The sequence below is a fragment of the Dunckerocampus dactyliophorus genome, chromosome 12, assembly GCF_027744805.1.
Source record: "Dunckerocampus dactyliophorus isolate RoL2022-P2 chromosome 12, RoL_Ddac_1.1, whole genome shotgun sequence".
Lineage (NCBI taxonomy): Eukaryota > Metazoa > Chordata > Actinopteri > Syngnathiformes > Syngnathidae > Dunckerocampus > Dunckerocampus dactyliophorus.
This window is the reverse complement of record NC_072830.1, coordinates 16,293,054-16,310,932: the sequence shown is the minus strand read 5'-3', so window position 1 is coordinate 16,310,932 and position 17,879 is coordinate 16,293,054. Positions and strand designations below refer to the sequence as shown.

The following is a 17,879-nucleotide window of genomic DNA, read 5'->3' as shown; positions in this document are numbered from 1 at the left end:
ATGCTAACCAGTAGGCCACCGTGCAGCCCTGCCCAATTATTATTATCATTATTGTTATTATTGAAAATAATACCAAATACGTCTCCCCTCGCCCATCAGTTTTGTACATAGTTTTGCATATAGTTGTATATAAGCCTTTTATAAACTGCATCTTTTGCATACAGTTATTTTACTTAGTTGAATATAGTTGTGGCTGAGTGGTTAGCATGTTGGCCACACGGTCAGGAGATCAGGAAGATCTGGGTTCCAATCTCCGTTGTACATCTCTTTGCATGTTCTCCCCGTGCATGCATGGGTTTTCTCCGGGTACTCCGGCTTCCTCCCACATTCCAAAAACATGCATGTTAGGTTAATTGGTGACCCTAAATTGTCCATAGGTATGAATGTGAGTGTGAATGGTTGTTTGTCTATATGTGCCCTGCAATTGACTGGCGACTAGTCCAGGATGTACCCCGCCTCCCACCCAAGGTCAGCTGGGACAGGCTCCAGCATACTCCCGCGACCCTAATGAGGATTAAGCAGCATAGAAAACAGGTGGCTGGAATAAGGGTATTTATATTGTATTTCAGATTTTATTTTTTGGGATTTATTTGTAATTTGCATGTAACTTGGGTGACACATCATCCCAATGAAAGACAACAGTAAAAAAAATGCTATTCCGTTTATTTTATAAGCATATGCGGTGCGCGACTCTCATGAGGACAAGCGTTACATAAAATGAATGGATGGATGTTTACTAGGGATGTCCAATAATATCGCCCCACCAATATTATCGGCCCGATATTTGTGTAAAAATGTAATATGGGTCAATATCGGTATCGTTTTTTTTCCCTATGTTGAAAGCTGATATGGCCCTTTAAGCACCACAAGCAACATTGCTTTCGCACAGTAACAGTCAACACGCAGAATAAACTTGAGCCGATGTTTTGCTCAACCGTGTTCGGTGTGGCAGGACGTAGTGGATTGTCAAAACACTGCTAATGGTGAGCAGGGTAGCTCATAGACATCTATACAGTATGTAGCCGCTGCATCGAGTGCTGAGCCGTATGTCAACTTCGCCGCCACATTGGATGTGGCAAGAGTTGCAGCAGAGAAGATGCCTCATTAATGTGCTGCAAACCAAATCCCAGGGAATAACATTTCACAGGTAAGACTGAACAATTACCTTTGATAGTAGTTGATAGTAGCCCATAGACTTCTTGTTGTGCAGCAATGGGAGACGGTGAGACGGCACCGCCTCCGGGGAAGACGAGCCATTGTGCTCGTGAGGTTGAGGAAAAGAGGTTTTCGCTCTGCTCTCCCATCTATCCATCTTGCCAACGTTAACTCCCTAACAAGATGGACAAATTGCTGCTTCTTTCCAACAACTTGCTTTGAAGACTATCTACACCAGCAGTCTCAAACTCGCGTCTCAAACATGAGATGTTTTGTTTTCTGAATGAGTTTAAAATTGCTAAACTAAAATCCTGTTTACACTTTTGCTGCACTAAAACATCCTCATTCTTTTTGCGCCATTGCTGTTTGTATTCTGGTTAAAATATGCTGCAAAAATTCCACCCATTTTCTATTGCTTGTCGTCATCAGAGTCCCGGTTAAACTGGAGCCTACCCCAGCTGAATGCAGTGAAATACAAACTATGAAATGAGTTTTTTTTGTTTCACCCTATCACTGCATGGAGATATATCAAACCGTGCTGTGGGGTACCCTGAGATTCCCAGCCCTAGTCCTCATACTTCACGCGGACCAGCCCCACGTAGACCCCACCTCCAGTGGCCCCCAGGTAAATTGAGTTTGAGACCTGTGCTCTACACAGTGCCATTGGTAAACTTACTTTAAATTAAATTCTTTTTCATTATATGGGTTAGGGTTTGTAGCTTTTTATACAATACTCAGCTGAATTTCATTATATAGTCATGCAGCCCAAAAGTATCGCGATACATGCTAAGGTCCATACCGCCCAACCCTAATTCATATGTCTATGGGGTAGCGAGAATGTAAAAAAACATGGAAATAGTGGCAGGCAAGACGCAGTATTTCGCTTGCGCAACATGTTTACAGTCACGTCGAGAAGCTAATTGCTGATGCTGTATCCATTAGTTTCACAACAAATATGTGTTAATTCCACGACAGGAGATACAGTATGTGATGTTACACATATCGGTATCGGCTGATATCGGAATCGGAAATTGAGAGTTGTACGATATCGGCATATCAGACATCGGCAAAAAATCGGACATCCCTAATGTTTACATTGGTGCTTGTCAAAAATTGGCTTGTTATCTGTTTTGTGCCTACAGCTACAATGATTTAATGTGACTCAGCATACTGTCATTAAAGTAGCTTCTGTTTTTCAGAAGTGGACTCATCGGCCATCACTATAACAAATACATTACCTTGTGATAACATTTGGCAACAGAAAAACCCTTTATGTCACTACAAAGTTCCATCAAATTGAAGAAGAAACAGCAAATGACAGATATAAAACCATGTATTAAATAACACATACGTGCCATTCACCTTCACAGGGCAGAAAGATTATGTTTGGGTAAATCCCACATCTGGCTTGTGCTCTGTAATACTCTTGCAAAACATGTAAGTACAGAGTGAGACACTTGGTAAAAGTCCCCCAGCAGCATACTGTATCTGTGGTGCTTACATAAACCGAACATGCAACATTGGAATGGAACAAAATCCTTGCCATTTTCCCCATAGGAAAGAATGGAAATACAAAAATATAAACACAACACTTTTGTTTTTGCTCCCATCTTTCATGAGGTTAAATCAAAGATCTAAGACCTCTTCTATGTACACAAAAGGCCTATCTCTCTCAAATATTGTCCACAAATCAATCAAAATTTATTAATGAGCACTTCTCCATCCACCTCACAGGTGCGGCATATCAAGATGCTGATTAGACAGCAGCATCTTACCAAACAGCACAATGCCACAGTTGTCGTAAGTGCTGAGAGACCCGCTTTGGCGACGGAGCAGCGCAGGATCCCAAGAAGACTCCTTCCAGGAGTGGAATGTTGCTCCAGGTGGTGAAGATGGCTTCACAGAGGGCATCCACTGTCTGGAACTGATGTCAATTTTTGTAAACTTCCCTTGCCATCCACCCCCAAATGTTCTCAGTTGGATTTAGATCAGGGGAACATGCAGGATGGTCCAAAATAGTGATTTTATACCTCTGAAAGAAGTCCTTTGTCTGGCGGGAATTGTGAACTGCAGCGTTGTCCCGTTGAAAAGCCAGTCATTACTACACAGACGAGGGCCTTCAGTCATGAGGGATGCCCCCTGTATCATCTCCACATAGCCAGCTGCTCTTTGACGCCCCTGCACAACCTGAAGCTCCATTGTTTCATTGAAAGAAAAAGCACCCCAGATCTTGATGGTGCCCCTTCCACTGTGCCGTGTGGAAAACATCTCAGGTGGGATCTCCTTGTCATGCCAGTAACGTTGGAAGCCACCAGGACCGTCAAGGTTCCATTTTTTGTCATCAGAGAATAAAACTTTCTTCCACCTTTCAACGTCCCATGTTTGGTGCTCTCGTTCACATTCCAAATGAGTAATTATGTGGCGTTGAAGGAGACGAAGCCTTTGAAAACTGTTTTTTTTTCTTAAGACCCTTCCCTTGCGGATGCCATCTGATGGTTATTGGACTGCACCAGTAACAACCTTCATTTGGGCTGAGGATCATCCCGTGTCTTGACGGACAGCCAATGGAATCCTCCAGCTCACGGCCGGTGAGATTTTTTTTGGGGTCTACCATTTGACTTTTTTGTTCCATAACGCTCAGGATCTTTGAAGAAGTTTCAAATGACGGTCTTACTGCGTCCACCATCAGCAGCAAGAGGCCTTTCTCATGAAGCGTAACAATCCGACCGCGTTCAAAGAGAGAAAGCTTTCTGCCTTTGCCATCAAGAGATCATCCATCCATCCATCCATTTTCTATGCCGCTTATCCTCAGTAGGGTCACCGGGGCATGCTGTAGCCTATCCCAGCTGACTTCGGGCGAGAGTACACCCTGCACTGGTCACCAGCCAATCGCGGTCAAGAGATCATGACTGTGAATACCTGCCAAAAAATTCTACAGAATCCATATATTTGCCAAGATTTTGGCTTAAAGGCTGTGGTCTCTACTTAGAACCTCCTTCAGATCCAACAGTGCAAAATGTAAATTCTTACACTTTTTCAACTCATCTAAAAATTTTCATCAGGAATGTACAGTATATGTTTTGTGACATTCGCAACAAAACAAAACGAATTATTTGTTTTTATCGTGTTTCTAATGTAAAATATGTCTTGAATGTTTAAATATGTTTGTGAGCCCTGTCAAAGAAGAATTTCTGTCACCATTTGGGACAGACAATAAAGTATTGTATTCCATTCTATTCTATTCTAAACTAAAGAACACACTGTTTGGTTTGATGCTACTATTGTGAATAAATAAGAACACCTAGGAAGTCTTGATAGACCGCACTGGAGGTTGTAACTAGTTGTAATACGTGTACAAATGCTCCTGCTTCAATGTTTAAATGTGACTTTTAAGCCAGAGGGATTCTTGGCCAAACCATTACTAGTTGTATTCTCAGCCAACCGACTGTTCAAGGGATTAAAAGTGATCCTCGCTTAAGGCTGATCCTAATAAGACTTCTCACATAAAGTCCTACACATAAGAGACACACGGTTGAAATGAATCAAAACAAAAAGAACTTAAGAACTCTGTGCTCGATTTCAATTGTGTTGTTTTTCTTTTTCTATCAGTGAAAATAATGAGTCATCAGCGCTCATGCTAGGAGACAGATAATCAGAACGCTGTGTTTCATCGGAGAGAGATGACAGGGACAGTGGAGCTGAGAATCAGATGACAACGCCGCGTACTGGAAGCCGATAAGAGGCCGTGAGTAATTGCTAATTGTATAATGCAAGAATATACACAGCAAATTTGGTACGAAGCCGAGCGAAGGTGGATTAGCAGGACGATTTGTTCCGCTTTCTTATTACAGACCATAGTTGGTGCCAAGGACTGTGTGCATTAAAGCTGCAGTAAGGAAGGATTGTCCTGTTTACTGTTTTTCTACAGTCATGGAAAAAATGATTAGACTACCCTTGTTTCTTCAGTTTATTGATCCATTTTAATGCCTGGTACTAAAGCTACTGTATATTTGTTTGGACAAATATAACAACTATAACAAATATAGCTCATAAGAGTTTACTTTAAGAGCTGATTTCTAGCAACTTCCATGGTTTTCTTGATAATAACCAAAATCATTTAAGTTCTTCCATGAATAGCTATAGCATTGTACTGTCAAAACATTTAACTCTTATGAGCTATTTTTGTTGTCATTGTTATATTTGTCCAAACAAAGGTACCTTTAGTTGTACCAGGCAATAACATGAACAAGAAAATGAAGAAACTAGGGTGGTCTAATCATTTCTTCCATGACTGTAGCTCCTGTGATATGTGCAGACAGCGATTCCAATGTGCATTGGCCAAGAAGTCAGTCAAGTTATATAAGATATACCGGACAGCCCAAGTTTGCCTTGTGGCCCATTGGGTGATATTTAACGGCAAGTAGAAATATACAGTGGAACCCATTTATGCCTCAGACGTTGACATAAGCGGTTATCGACATAACCAAACCTAGCCATTGCGCACATTTACTACATAAGGAGAATGGGCAATAATAAAAGATTTTTGAACCTACGGTTGACCTCCATACGGTTGACCTCCAGCCAGGAAGTGACTGTATGTACGTTTTAATGCTGTGGAGTTTTGTTGTCATTCACGCTGTTTAGCTATCATGAGGAAGTTAACGATACGACAACACCTGTCGACATGAACGGACCCATTTTTCATAGAAATTACCCCTTTGGGTCTCAGATTTTATGTCGACAAAATGTATGCCGATGTTGGCTTTATAAGAAGAACACAATGGACCAGGACTTGATGAGGTGGTCGACATAGACGGGGTGTCCACATGAACAAGACCGACTTAAACAGGTTCCACTCTATATACATATTCCATTCAGTCCATTACAGCCTCACTTTTTGTGGGTGTTACATTCCCAGGCCACAAGTGAATGATGAAAAATCATGACAAATTGAGGCCCATAAAAATGTCTAAATGTCTACACACGGCTCACTCTACCCTCCTCCAAACCCTCCTGCTAGCTTGACGTTGTCGTCTTCCTCCCATTTCAGATCCACAAGAGTGACAGTTGCACTTCTTAGATTCGATTCAGCTCCAGAACCCTAACCCACTTTCTTCAGTTGCCTTTGTTCACTCCTGGCACAACCCAGGTTTAAGCCCTAAATATGCCTCCCACACTTCTTAAACACATTTAAAGTATAAAATGGTACTCACCACTAATGAATGATAACGTAAGATAATCAACAGATGGAATCGGTCACCAGTAATCGGCAACAACTATGGTGTGTTCAAGGACCGCGGCGTCTCAACTCGTGGGTCACGACCTTGGGTGAATGCACCTCGCGTTCTACGAGCTACTATGCTGCAGCGCCACAAGCTGTGCACCATGTGGTGCCATGGGCGACTTTGTCAAGCTTGAGCAGGAGGAGAAGGCCATCGAGTGGGGACTTAACGTGTGACACACAGCTGCAGATGTCTGCTGGAGAAGACCACGCCATAAAGAGAGGACAGTGTCTCACTGCTGCAGCTCACGTTGTGCTGCAAACTGTTCCTTTAAATATAAGATATTTGAGAGGTTTGAGTTGAAATTTTCTGTAATTTGGGTCCCTGCTTGTCATTGAGGGTTGATGGTGGGTCCTGCAGCCAAACCAATTGAGAAGCACTGATCTATGGTATGGCAACCTAATATTTATGGAGCTCTTATTTGGAGGTGAAATGACTCCATATTGTTGCTTTTATTGCAGAAAAGTGTCACAGGAAGAGACTCATGCTTCAACATCACCTTGTACTCCCGGATGATGCCGCTCTGAGCGTTATGAGGCGGCGGCTCCCAGGACACGCTGATTCTGGTGCTGTTGGTGAGCTGCACCACTGACACAGCCTGTGGTGCTGCGCTCAACGCTGCAGTGATAAGAAATGAATAGTGTCGGTATAATTATTCACACGCAAAAGTGGTATTTGAACTATCAAGCGTGCACATTGTTGCTACTGGTGTCATCCCTAATCATACCTTCCTGCGGGGTGTGCAGCAACACAATGAGGCTGTCGTGCCCCTGCAGCTCATTGAAGTAAGGCCGTATCTTGACCTCGTATTCTGTGTTGCTGAGCAGATCTATTAAAATGGTGCTATGCTCCGATGCGGCTTCCACATCCTGGACCAACCACGGGCTGCCGACGGTGCGGTAAAACACGCGGTAACCCTGAACGTAGCGGGAATGACGACCGACCTGTATAAAGTCAGCAAAGCAGATTAAGCGATGGGGGGCAGAAGTTTTGGAGAAGATTAGCGTATCCGCCACACTCAGTATGTCAGCTTTGCAAGGAACATATTTCCTCTGTGGGCACACTTACACTCCAAAAAATCTTGGCACTGGTGGGAGACAGAACGATGGGTTTCTGCAGGTAGAGAGACGTCTCGCCTAATTCCCTCTGCACCTGTCTGTGGTCCACACCAGTTTCTGGCGGACTACCATCTGGAAAACATACTTCTATAAATACCTAACAGTGGCAGCTCAGAGAAAAGGTAAACTTTAGATGACATCCAACATGACTCGGGGGAGGAAAACACAGAGAAAGCAATTAGTTGTTATCATATCTTAAGCCAGGTTTCCACCAATCAGTACACAGTTCAGGTCAAATAGTTTTCATTACATTGAAGTTGAGAATGCATCTGAAAAAAAAACCTTTTCCCCTGCAAAGTACCTACTTTGCCACTAACACTTCTCTATTGCAGGTACTACCAGGTGCTATTTCAAGTATATTTGATGGTACACAGCTAGAAATGACCAAAATAAACACACTCCACAGTCTCCACGGTCCATTTTCTTGTGCCCTCAGTCAATTGTGTGCTTACTGAAAAGCAAATACAGGAGACCCTTGTTTTCCTCCATGGATGTGTTCAATGCAGTTTGTTTTTTTCTTAAAGTTTCCTGTGGTACTATTTTAAAGTGTAAAACACCCAACCAGAGCTGATTTAGTGCAGTAGAATAAGGGCTACTGATAAGAGTACATAAACAGCACTGTGGCATTTTTCATTGGAGTAGCAATAGGTTAGAGCTAGACACAATGCAATCCATTAATTGGTGGACATATAGAGCAGGAAAATACATTAGATAAAAATATCCATGTGGAAAAAACACACTTTCCTTAGTATTTTCGTCCATATAATTTGAATACAGAAATAATTGTTAATTTTCCACATGGGCGATTAAGGAAATTTTGTCACGCAGCAGCAAACATTCTTGCTGGAAGAATGTGGTGCCTTCCCCACAGGTGCCACTGGGTTTTAAGGGCAAGGGAGGCTAACCCTCAGGTGATGCACAGGATGTAAGTGAACGTAGCGCACAAGCTACAGTCGTCCCTCGTTACATCGAGTCCGAACATCCCTTTTCAAACACTAATGAATTAATAAATGATCACTGTTTCGTGGATCGCCGCACCAATGCATCGGTGCTGGAAGACATCAGGAGGAAAATCGGGGATTATGAACCGCTGCTGGACAAAATGAAGAGAAGTAAGCTGCAGTGGTTCGGACATGTCACTCGACGGCCAGGCACACTAGCGCACGCGGTAATGCATGGTCGGGTGGATGGGCGGCGAGCTCAAGGAAGACCAAAGAGGAATTGGGTGGATGATGTGAGGATATGGGTGGAGAAGCTGGCGGAAATCTGCATGAGAATGGCGCAGGATAAGGAAACCTGGAGGAGGACATCTCAGTGCCCCAACGGCTGAAATGCTACGAGTGTGACCTGACCTGACCTGTTTCGTGGTTGGCTACGGCCTATTATTAGTTTAGAAAAAATACATATTCAAGCAAATTGTATATATTTTTTTCCCACATTAAGCATTTTCAAGCGTAAAAATGGCTAAATGCACAAAAACACAAAAGTCAATAAACCTAAATTCCGAATGTAGTATTCTACATTGGTCACTAGATGTCAGTAACTGTTCAGTGAGACCACCACTGAATAATAATCAGAATAATACTGGGTTACTGTTGCGACCAAAGGCCATTGATTCTGCTCCCTTACAAGGTAAAATGTCTTAAATTGCTGATTTTTTCTGATTATATCTACTATACTGGGTAATATGAATGGAAATGTGACTATATTGGTGTTATTTCATGTCTCTAAAATGTTAAAAAGCATATTTTGAAGACCGTAAACAGGCTTTCTATGCCACAACTACGAAAATATTCAATTTATACAGAAGGAATCCTACTTTGCGGAAATTCACTTATCGCAGCCCATTCTGGAACAAATTAACCGCGATAAATGGGGGATTACTGTATTTAGTATTATTATTGTTATTTCAGCCTTCTTTTTATACAGTGCAACAAAAAACAGCTTTGGGGAGCAACAGTATGTTTACAGCATAACAAAAAGACAAAAAATTAAAAACCCACATATTGTTCCAGTGTTCTCTGTGCTTCAAAGGTGCACACAAGCTGCAGGTACTGTAGGTACCTGTAGTGCAAGCAAGGTCACACGGAAAACATGGACTGGATTTTCAACGATGAATGTCACTCACCCTGCGTCCTGACAGGTTCAGATATCGGGCTGGGGTCACTCAAGCCGTAAGAGTTGACCGCTCGGACGATAAAAAGATAAACTGTGTTGGGGAAGAGTCGCACGACGGTGTGCCGCTCGTGCCTCACTTGGTCGGCCACAGTCTGCCAGGTGCTGCCCACCGATTGGCTGTGGGGAATGAAAAAAAAAAAAAGAAGCGTTTACAGTGACTTTACACAAACGTGCTGACAGCAGGTGAAATTCACAAGTTGACACATCTAAAGGTTAATCAAGAGCATATTTGCTGACACTGATAATTCAATATGCAACATTTTAAATAGACTGCACTTCATGAGGTCATGTTCACATTGTTTCACTCTTGTTATCTGACGAGCATGGCTTTGTTGTCCCAGTCTCTTCAGATAACAAGGTAATGACGTTGGCTCACTACTCCCAGCCTGACGATAAGATGGCTACTTTTAAAGAAAATACTACTTAAAATAACCACGGAGGTTGAATACAGTCATATGTTCTTATTTTCATTTTGATTCATTCATTCAACAATCCAGTCAGTGCCAACCAGACCCGGTCGGTTTTCACATTTTGTCCTGAAACAACGCTATGAAAACTACAGTTTTTAAAAGGATGACAATGAGGATTGTGTGATTTTTGCTCCCCTTCATAAAGCCATGAAACTGCAGAAGAAGCCCCCCAGATGTCGGCACATGATTGTGTACTTCCTCAAATGCTGAACTATGTATATATAAAAAAAAAAAAGCTAGTGCGAAAACTTTGCGCAATCATCAACTTCTGAACAGCCACCAGCGACAAGCGTGACATTTTTGGATTCGGTTGCAGCTCTAGGACAGGAAAATGACAAGTTTTATTCCTTCTCACATCTAAGCAGAATATGGTGAGATAATTTGACACCATCACTGATTGCTGCACTATCTTGAAATCCATTTGAAATAGTTACATACATGCTGCATAGCCTTGCACTGCATCATAATGTAATGGATCTGCAGGTGTGCCAGTGATGCAGTGTCTGGCTGGTGGCGGAGTGTGCAGTACAGTTTGAGCTCAGCAACAAAGTGGACTTTTTGTCTGAAGCAGCCCACACTTCCGTTGCCCCAGGACAGGACAGAGCTGTCCATGTGACCGCTGCCTGTCTCACTCACTGCCTGTCTGTCTCGCTGAAGCACCGAGTTGGTTGTTGGATCTCCTCAGGACATGCTGGGAGTGTCACGCCTTCCCTTGACACAGTCACTTTACAGAACCGTTTTTCCCTCAGGCGGAAATGAGTCGTTGGTAAAATGTAAGTGATTAAAGATGAAGAGGGCCGGCTTCAATGGGGAAAGTCACAGATTAAAACAGACGCCGACTGAGTGTGGGTACGACTAAAATAACTAGAGATAATTTTTTGGATAAAACAGGGTGGAAAGTGCTGAATCAAAATATCTGTTGTACTGAACTCAATAAGCCTTAATAGTCAAATACCACTTGAAACATTCCAGTTTTTGTAAGAGTCAAAACCCCCAAAAAGTGGAACATTAATCAAAACATCATGTACTCAATTTTGATAAACATCTACTGGTCACAACATACAGTAAGTTACACCAAGCATTATAGCCACACGTCTGCCATTAGGAAGACCATAACGCTCACAGAGAGGCATTTATTTAACAATATGTTTACTATTTTGGTGTGCAGTGCAATTGATTGCGATATTTTCACACCATCCATCCCATTCCACAATGTATCCCACTGGGTATCCTCCAACTGGTTGTGATACTGTATATCAGGGCTACTAAATTCGGCCCGATGACATCACACGGGCCCGCCATCACTTCAAAACTTGGCCTGGACTAACATTTTCGCAGCAGATTGCTAAAAACACCACAGGATTCTTGTCATGTCGATAATTTTTGACGTACATTTTTGTAGTAGATTACTAAGAACAGCAGAGCGCTTCTATCATATAGAGGATGTTTGACATGTTTGCACTCCTGTCATGTAAAGGATCTTTGACTTGCGTATTGCAATAGGTGCTTAAAACAGCAGAGCTCTCCTGTCATATAGAGGATCTTCCACTAGCATTTTTGCTGTACTTTCTTAAAAACAGCAGAGTGCTGTCTATCTATAGAGGATCTTTGACTGTCATTTTCACAGTAGTTCCTACAAAGCAGCTGTGCGCACCTGTCATATGTCATATAGAGGATGTCTGATGAGTGTTTTTGGAGTAGATTCCGAAAAAAAAAAAGTACTCCTGTCATATTGAAGATCTTTGACCATCAATTTTACAGTAAGTCCGAAAAACGACAAAGCACTCCTGTCATATAAAGGATCTTTGACCACAATTTTTGCTGTACACCATTAAAAACAGCAGAGCACTCCTGTTATGTAAAGGATCTTTGACCACAATTTTTGCTGTACACCATTAAAAACAGCAGAGCACTCCTGTCATGTAAAGGATCTTTGACTTGCGCATTGCAATAGGTGCTTAAAACAGTAGTTTCTAAAAAAAACAGCAGAGCGCTCCTGTCATATAGAGGATCTTTGACAGGTGTTTGTGGAGTAGATTCCGTAAAACAGCGGAGCACTCCTATCATGTAGACTCGAGTATCTTTGACCATCATTTTTTGCACTAGACTCCTGAAAACAATGGAGCACTCCCATCACATAAAGGATCTTTGACTTACGAATTGCAATAGGTGTTTAAAAACAACAAGGCGAGGCAAGTTAGTCTTTTAGCACAATTCATACACAAGGTAATTCAAAGTGCTTTACAGAAAAGAAGGGTAAAATCACTTCATAAAATAATTCCATAAAAACAAAATAATTCTAAAATCCTAACATAAAGTTCTATGAATCATTCCATAAAACACAGAAACAAAAAAAAAGATTAAAAATGAAGAGTGCAGATGAAATACTTTCAGTTGTCATATGCACCTCTGAATAGAAGTGTTTTCAGCTTGGATCTGGACATTGCCAAAGTTCAGGATTGTCGCACATCTTCTGCAAGACTGTTACAGATTTTGGCAGCATAAAACTGAAACTAAGCCTCACCATGTTTGGTTCTGACTCTGGGCAACTGCACAAGACCACTCCCAGAGCTTCTCAGAGCCCAAGAGGGTTCATGTGGCTCTCACATGACAGAGATGTAAAGAGATGGAGCACGACCATGAAAAAAGACTTGTACAGAAGCAGAGCTGTTTTAAAGTCTATTCTCTGAGCGACAGGAAGCCAGTGCAGAGACCTGAGTATTGGACTAATATGGTCGTATTTCCTGGTTGTAGCCAGGACTCCAGCAGCAGCATTCTGGATGTACTGCAGCTGTTTTACAGCTTGTTTAGAGAGGCCTGTGAGAAGGTTGTTACAGTAGGCTTGGATTAGTCTCTCTAAATCTGTTTTAGACAATATTCCCATTATTTTGGCAATGTTTCCTCCGTAATCACATGGTTAACTGTGTCAAAGGCAGCGCTCAGGTGCAGCAAAACTAAAAGTGAGACTATGGCTGCATCTGTCTTCAGGCGGATGTCATTTGTCACCTTGGTCAGAGCTGTCTCGGTGCTATGGTGGGCCCTAAAGCCTGATTGGAAAGTGTCAAACACATTCTTAGAGAGAAGAAAGTCAGTAAGCTGTTGGTATACAACCTTTTCTAAGACTTTTCCCGAGAATGACAGGTTCGATATGGGCGACAGTTGTTCAGTACTGTGGCATCAAGACTGCTCTTCTTCAGAAGAGGCTTAATCACAGCAGTTTTTAGGGACTTTGGAAATGTTCCAGTCTGAAGTCAGATGTTAACTACATCTGTGAGTTGTGGTAGCAAACTGCTCAGCACAGACTTTAGAAATTTAGTGGGTAACTCATCAAGGCAGCACGTTGTTGGAACCACACCGCAGATGATCTCTTCGACTGTATTGTCAATGACAGGTGTGAAAGTGTCAGCTCGAGTTGCTAGCTGGCTGCAGAATAGTTATTTGTGTTGTGGAAATGATTGCATTTTTATACCTTTTTTATACCATGAAAGAATGTTGCAAACTCATTGCACTTAGATGTAGAATTGAGTTGTAAGGGCAGTGAAACTGGAGGGTTTGTTAATCTGTTAACTGCAGGAACCAGTACACGAGAGTTGTTACTACAGTAGGTGATGATTTCAGAAAAATACCTCTGCCTTGTTCTACGTAAGGTTTGTTTGAAAACACATAGCTTTTCTTTGTAAACCTCATAATGAACATGGAGCTTTAACTTGCGCTAACTTGTTTAACTTGTTTAGCAACACACAGGCCCTTACTGTCCTAGACAACAGCATTGATGCTGTTAGGAATAACAGTTATGGGCGCAGATGGTGGAGGCCGAGCTGATGGAGCTTTGGTTGGTGTAATGGGCTGAGGAGGGAGAGGGGCCCGTTTCTTTTTTGAGGATAGAATCCTTGATCTTGCCATGTCAGGAGTGAGGGGAACCATTTTAATCCCTGATTCCACCAAGCTTTCAAGAGAGTCAGGAAATCTCATGGGTGATGGTGGAGACAGGAACAGTAGTGAAGCATCTCCGGAGGGTGTAGATGCAGCAGGTGGGGCCCAGGCCTGTGGTGAGGCCTGTGGTGAAGGTGAGTGAGGAGCTGCTGCATCTGAAACCCGAGGTCTGGATTCTGGAGGAGCGGCTGTGGTTGATGTGGCTGAATCCTTTGCTAGGTCCTTGGGTGGGGAGACAAGAGCTATTCTTTCGCTCTTCTTCTCATCTCTCAGTGGCAGCACAGGATCTGGTCCAGGCCCACTGTGATGCCTTAAAGCATGGAGGAGGTTATCCATCAGTTGTCTCACTCCACACCTGTTCAGGTGTGGCTCTTCTCCTTTAAACAGATCCTCTCTTTGCCAGAAGAGATTGAAATTCTCAATGAAGTCTCACAGATTTTGGACAGCCATGTGTTCAGCTGAAGTAGCCAGCTGAATTTGTTCATCCTACTGTCGATGTTTGGGAGAGGTCCACTGACAGATGTTGGTATTGCCACTTTATCAAGACTCTCAAATAGTTTATTTAAGTCTTTTTTTAAGGTTTCAGACTGTTGCTTTCTGACAATCATTGCACCTACATGAACAATCAGATGTTTCACCCCTTGTTTTGCCACTGATGTCAGAGACAGTGGCACTTGGATAGCTGGAAGTAACTCTTTATGTTTATGTGCGATATGGCTCCGTCTCCAAGCACCAGAGTATCTTTGACCTTGATACTTGGCACAGTTTTTCTGTCTGTCTGCCACTTTGTGCTGACTTCATGGTGATTCTCTGTTATAAACACTCACATTTGGCTCTGACAGTGGAAAAAAATCTGCTTGTTAGCTTTATTTCGGCTTATGATAAATCTCCGTAGATACCAACATTTCAACTTGACTTCGGCTTAGCACCAAGTCTATTATAAGCGTCTTGACAGAGTCTTTGAAAAGACACAGTATCGTATAGGTTGTATGTGACCGTTTGATCACCCTTTCCTTTGGAGCTCTCCTGTCATATAGAGGATCTTTGAGTAGCACTTTTGCTGTACTTTGGAAAAAAAAACAACAGCAGAGTGCTAATGTCATATAGAGGATCTTTGACCAACATTTTCATAGTACGTCCTAAAAAAACAGCAGAACGGCCTTTCATACAGACAAGAGGATCTTTGACCATCTTTTTTGCAGCAGACTCCTAAAAATAGCAGAGCCCTCCTGTCATGTAGAGGATCTTTGACTAGTGTTAAAACAGTGCTTCTCTGTTTTAATATATGACTTTATTACTGTATTTATAAGTACTGACTGTATTTATAAGTACTGACTGAAATCACTGAGTCTTGCATTGACATTATATACAAAATAAGAACAATAATGAAGGCAGATATTTGCCTCTCCCCCTTCCTTATCTCTACCACGACCCGTACCTTGAGTTGAATAGCCATGCTGATCACATTCCATTAATTAGGTGAGCTAAAATATTAGAAATGTATCGAGTATGAGACACTGCAGTTCCACACACCACAATAATAAAATATATTGTTAAATAAATACATTTCTGACAAAACTGCAGAATTTTTATATAGATTTTGTACCGGATCTCGTTTCATTGTGCAGGTGTACCTAATGAAGTGACCGGTGAAAGCACATTGTTGGCAATAAGGTGCGCACCTGAAGGCTTCAATAATGTAGGAGGTGACGGCGGCCCCGCCCTCATGCGGGTTGGACTGCCAAGTGAGGGTGACGCTGTTTCTGGTGACATCAGTCACCACGGGTTTCTGCGGGGGACCTGGCAGCTGGATGAACTCAGACATTCTGGATGTGGAGGGGACCCCGCCTTCTGTTGAGGAAGGGGCGGTCAAATATTTCGGAGCCCAAGCATTCCTCTGCACTTTGCAGCAGCACGCTGACAGAGTGTGAAGTGTAACACAAAGACAGAGCGTACAGAGAGAGGTTTGGCGTGAGTACCTCTGACAGTCAGCATCCCGCTCCAGCTCGACTCCCCGGTGGTGCTGGAAGCGACACACGTGTACATGCCCGAGTCTGCTTCCTGTGGAAAATAGTAAATGGTACACGGAAAAAACATTTTTAAATAATTTTCAAAAATAGGTTGTAGTAGCAGTAGTGGTTGAAGTAGCAGTGTTCATCATTAAACTGCGTTTGCGGTGGCCCAAAAGGGTGAAAAAGTCTCACGACTGGACTGGTGGAATAGAAGCATGCTATCCACGAGTTTGGGGGATATTTACAAACATTTCACTTGCCCCAGGTGCAGGCAACCCATTCTAGATCACAGAGATTGCATGAAAATCTGCGCCAGACCTGTGAAAATGCGCTACCAGCATGCCTTGCCGCACTTGTTTTGTAAATAATTGTTCAAAGTACATGTTTAGACTAAAGGTAGATGTTCATTAGTCTCCATTCATACTTGTAGTCTCCAAGTTAACTTGCTGTGTGATGGTTATAGCATTATTTTTCTATGACACGGTGAGTCAGACTGTTATGTTGAGTCATGATCGCCTGCTGTTTCTGTTGTGTTGACAAGCTTATTATGAGTTCCACTGTGGCTACTGCTTGCCAAAATAAAAAGTGCCTCTAACCAACGCTTGGGAAACTCAAGAGCACCACAGCATTATCTGGTTATTCAGTAATCCCTCATTTATCGCGGTTAATTGGTTCCAGACCCGGTCATGATGAGTGAAATTCCAAAAAGTAGACTTGCTTCTTTTATAAATGGAATATTTTCATAGTTATGGCATAGAAAACCTGTTTCTGATCATCTAAATATGTTTTTTAAACATTATTAGAGCACCCATATTGTCACCTTTACTTTAGTATTACCCAATTTAGTATATATAATCAGACAAAAATCAAAATCCATTTTAAGACGTAAATAAAACTCATGCTTGAGTTTGTCGCAGTAAATGTATTCTGGTGCTAGCAGGCAGCAGAGTAGGTGGTGGACAGGATGTGATATTATGGCCAGGTTATGGCCGCAGGCTGTGTTATTATTAGTATTATCATGTAGGGATGCTCCGATCGATCAGCCATTTCCGTGAAAAATTGCGTGAACGGCACATGCCGATAAAACGCAGGCAATGCCTATCACAAAAGCCGATCACCTGTGGCTAGCGCTATTGCAGCTCCGAAGCGACCCTTTCGTGCAGCGTAGTGTCTTGCCCAAACTAACGTCTTTGGCAGCGCGATCCTCCCACTTCCTTCAAAACAAAAACAACCATGTATGCCGTGTGGAACCTACCTGCTAACACATGCCACAAAAAATACCTGACGGGGGTAGCACATTAAAAAGCTTTAAAACCGCATTTTAAGAACAACACTTGGCGGAGTATGGTTGAGTTTTGGATGCTCACTGTCACGGCAGCTAACGCAGCCCTGTGGCTAACACTCGCCCGTATGTGTGTGACAGTCAGACGGCTAAGCTAATAACCCCAAAAATAATTGAATTCATCAAATGAGATGAGCAGCCTCACAAAAGCTGATCACCTCTGGCCCGTACAATTGCAGCATGTAGCAGCGTCTCCATGACACTTTCCTTTCCTTCACAAGTGCAGGTGTGCCAAACCCAAAACAATCATGTCTGCCATGTGGGACGTAGCTGTCGTTTGTGAGAGTGATATAAATTTTGCGCCCTGCAGAATATGCCAAGAAAAATATCTCGCCGGGGTAGCATGTTAAAAAGCTGTAATTTGGTGGAAGACACTGGGTTCACTGGCT

The 17,879-nt window shown here is 42.5% G+C and overlaps 1 protein-coding gene across 5 annotated transcripts in view; it reads right to left on the bottom strand.

Moving 5' to 3' along the window:
- zgc:77784 (uncharacterized protein LOC402947 homolog) overlaps window positions 1–17,879 on the bottom strand; it is a 102,665-nt gene that overhangs the window by 14,925 nt on the left and 69,861 nt on the right. For all 5 annotated transcript variants that reach the window (XM_054793672.1, XM_054793673.1, XM_054793669.1 and 2 more), the window contains exons 9-14: window positions 16,116–16,197; window positions 15,819–15,987; window positions 9,684–9,850; window positions 7,506–7,627; window positions 7,165–7,381; window positions 6,937–7,055 (exon numbers count right to left, since the gene is read on the bottom strand). In XM_054793672.1, the coding sequence (XP_054649647.1) occupies window positions 6,937–7,055; window positions 7,165–7,381; window positions 7,506–7,627; window positions 9,684–9,850; window positions 15,819–15,987; window positions 16,116–16,197 (876 nt within the window). The remainder of the gene's footprint in view (window positions 1–6,936; window positions 7,056–7,164; window positions 7,382–7,505; window positions 7,628–9,683; window positions 9,851–15,818; window positions 15,988–16,115; window positions 16,198–17,879) is intronic.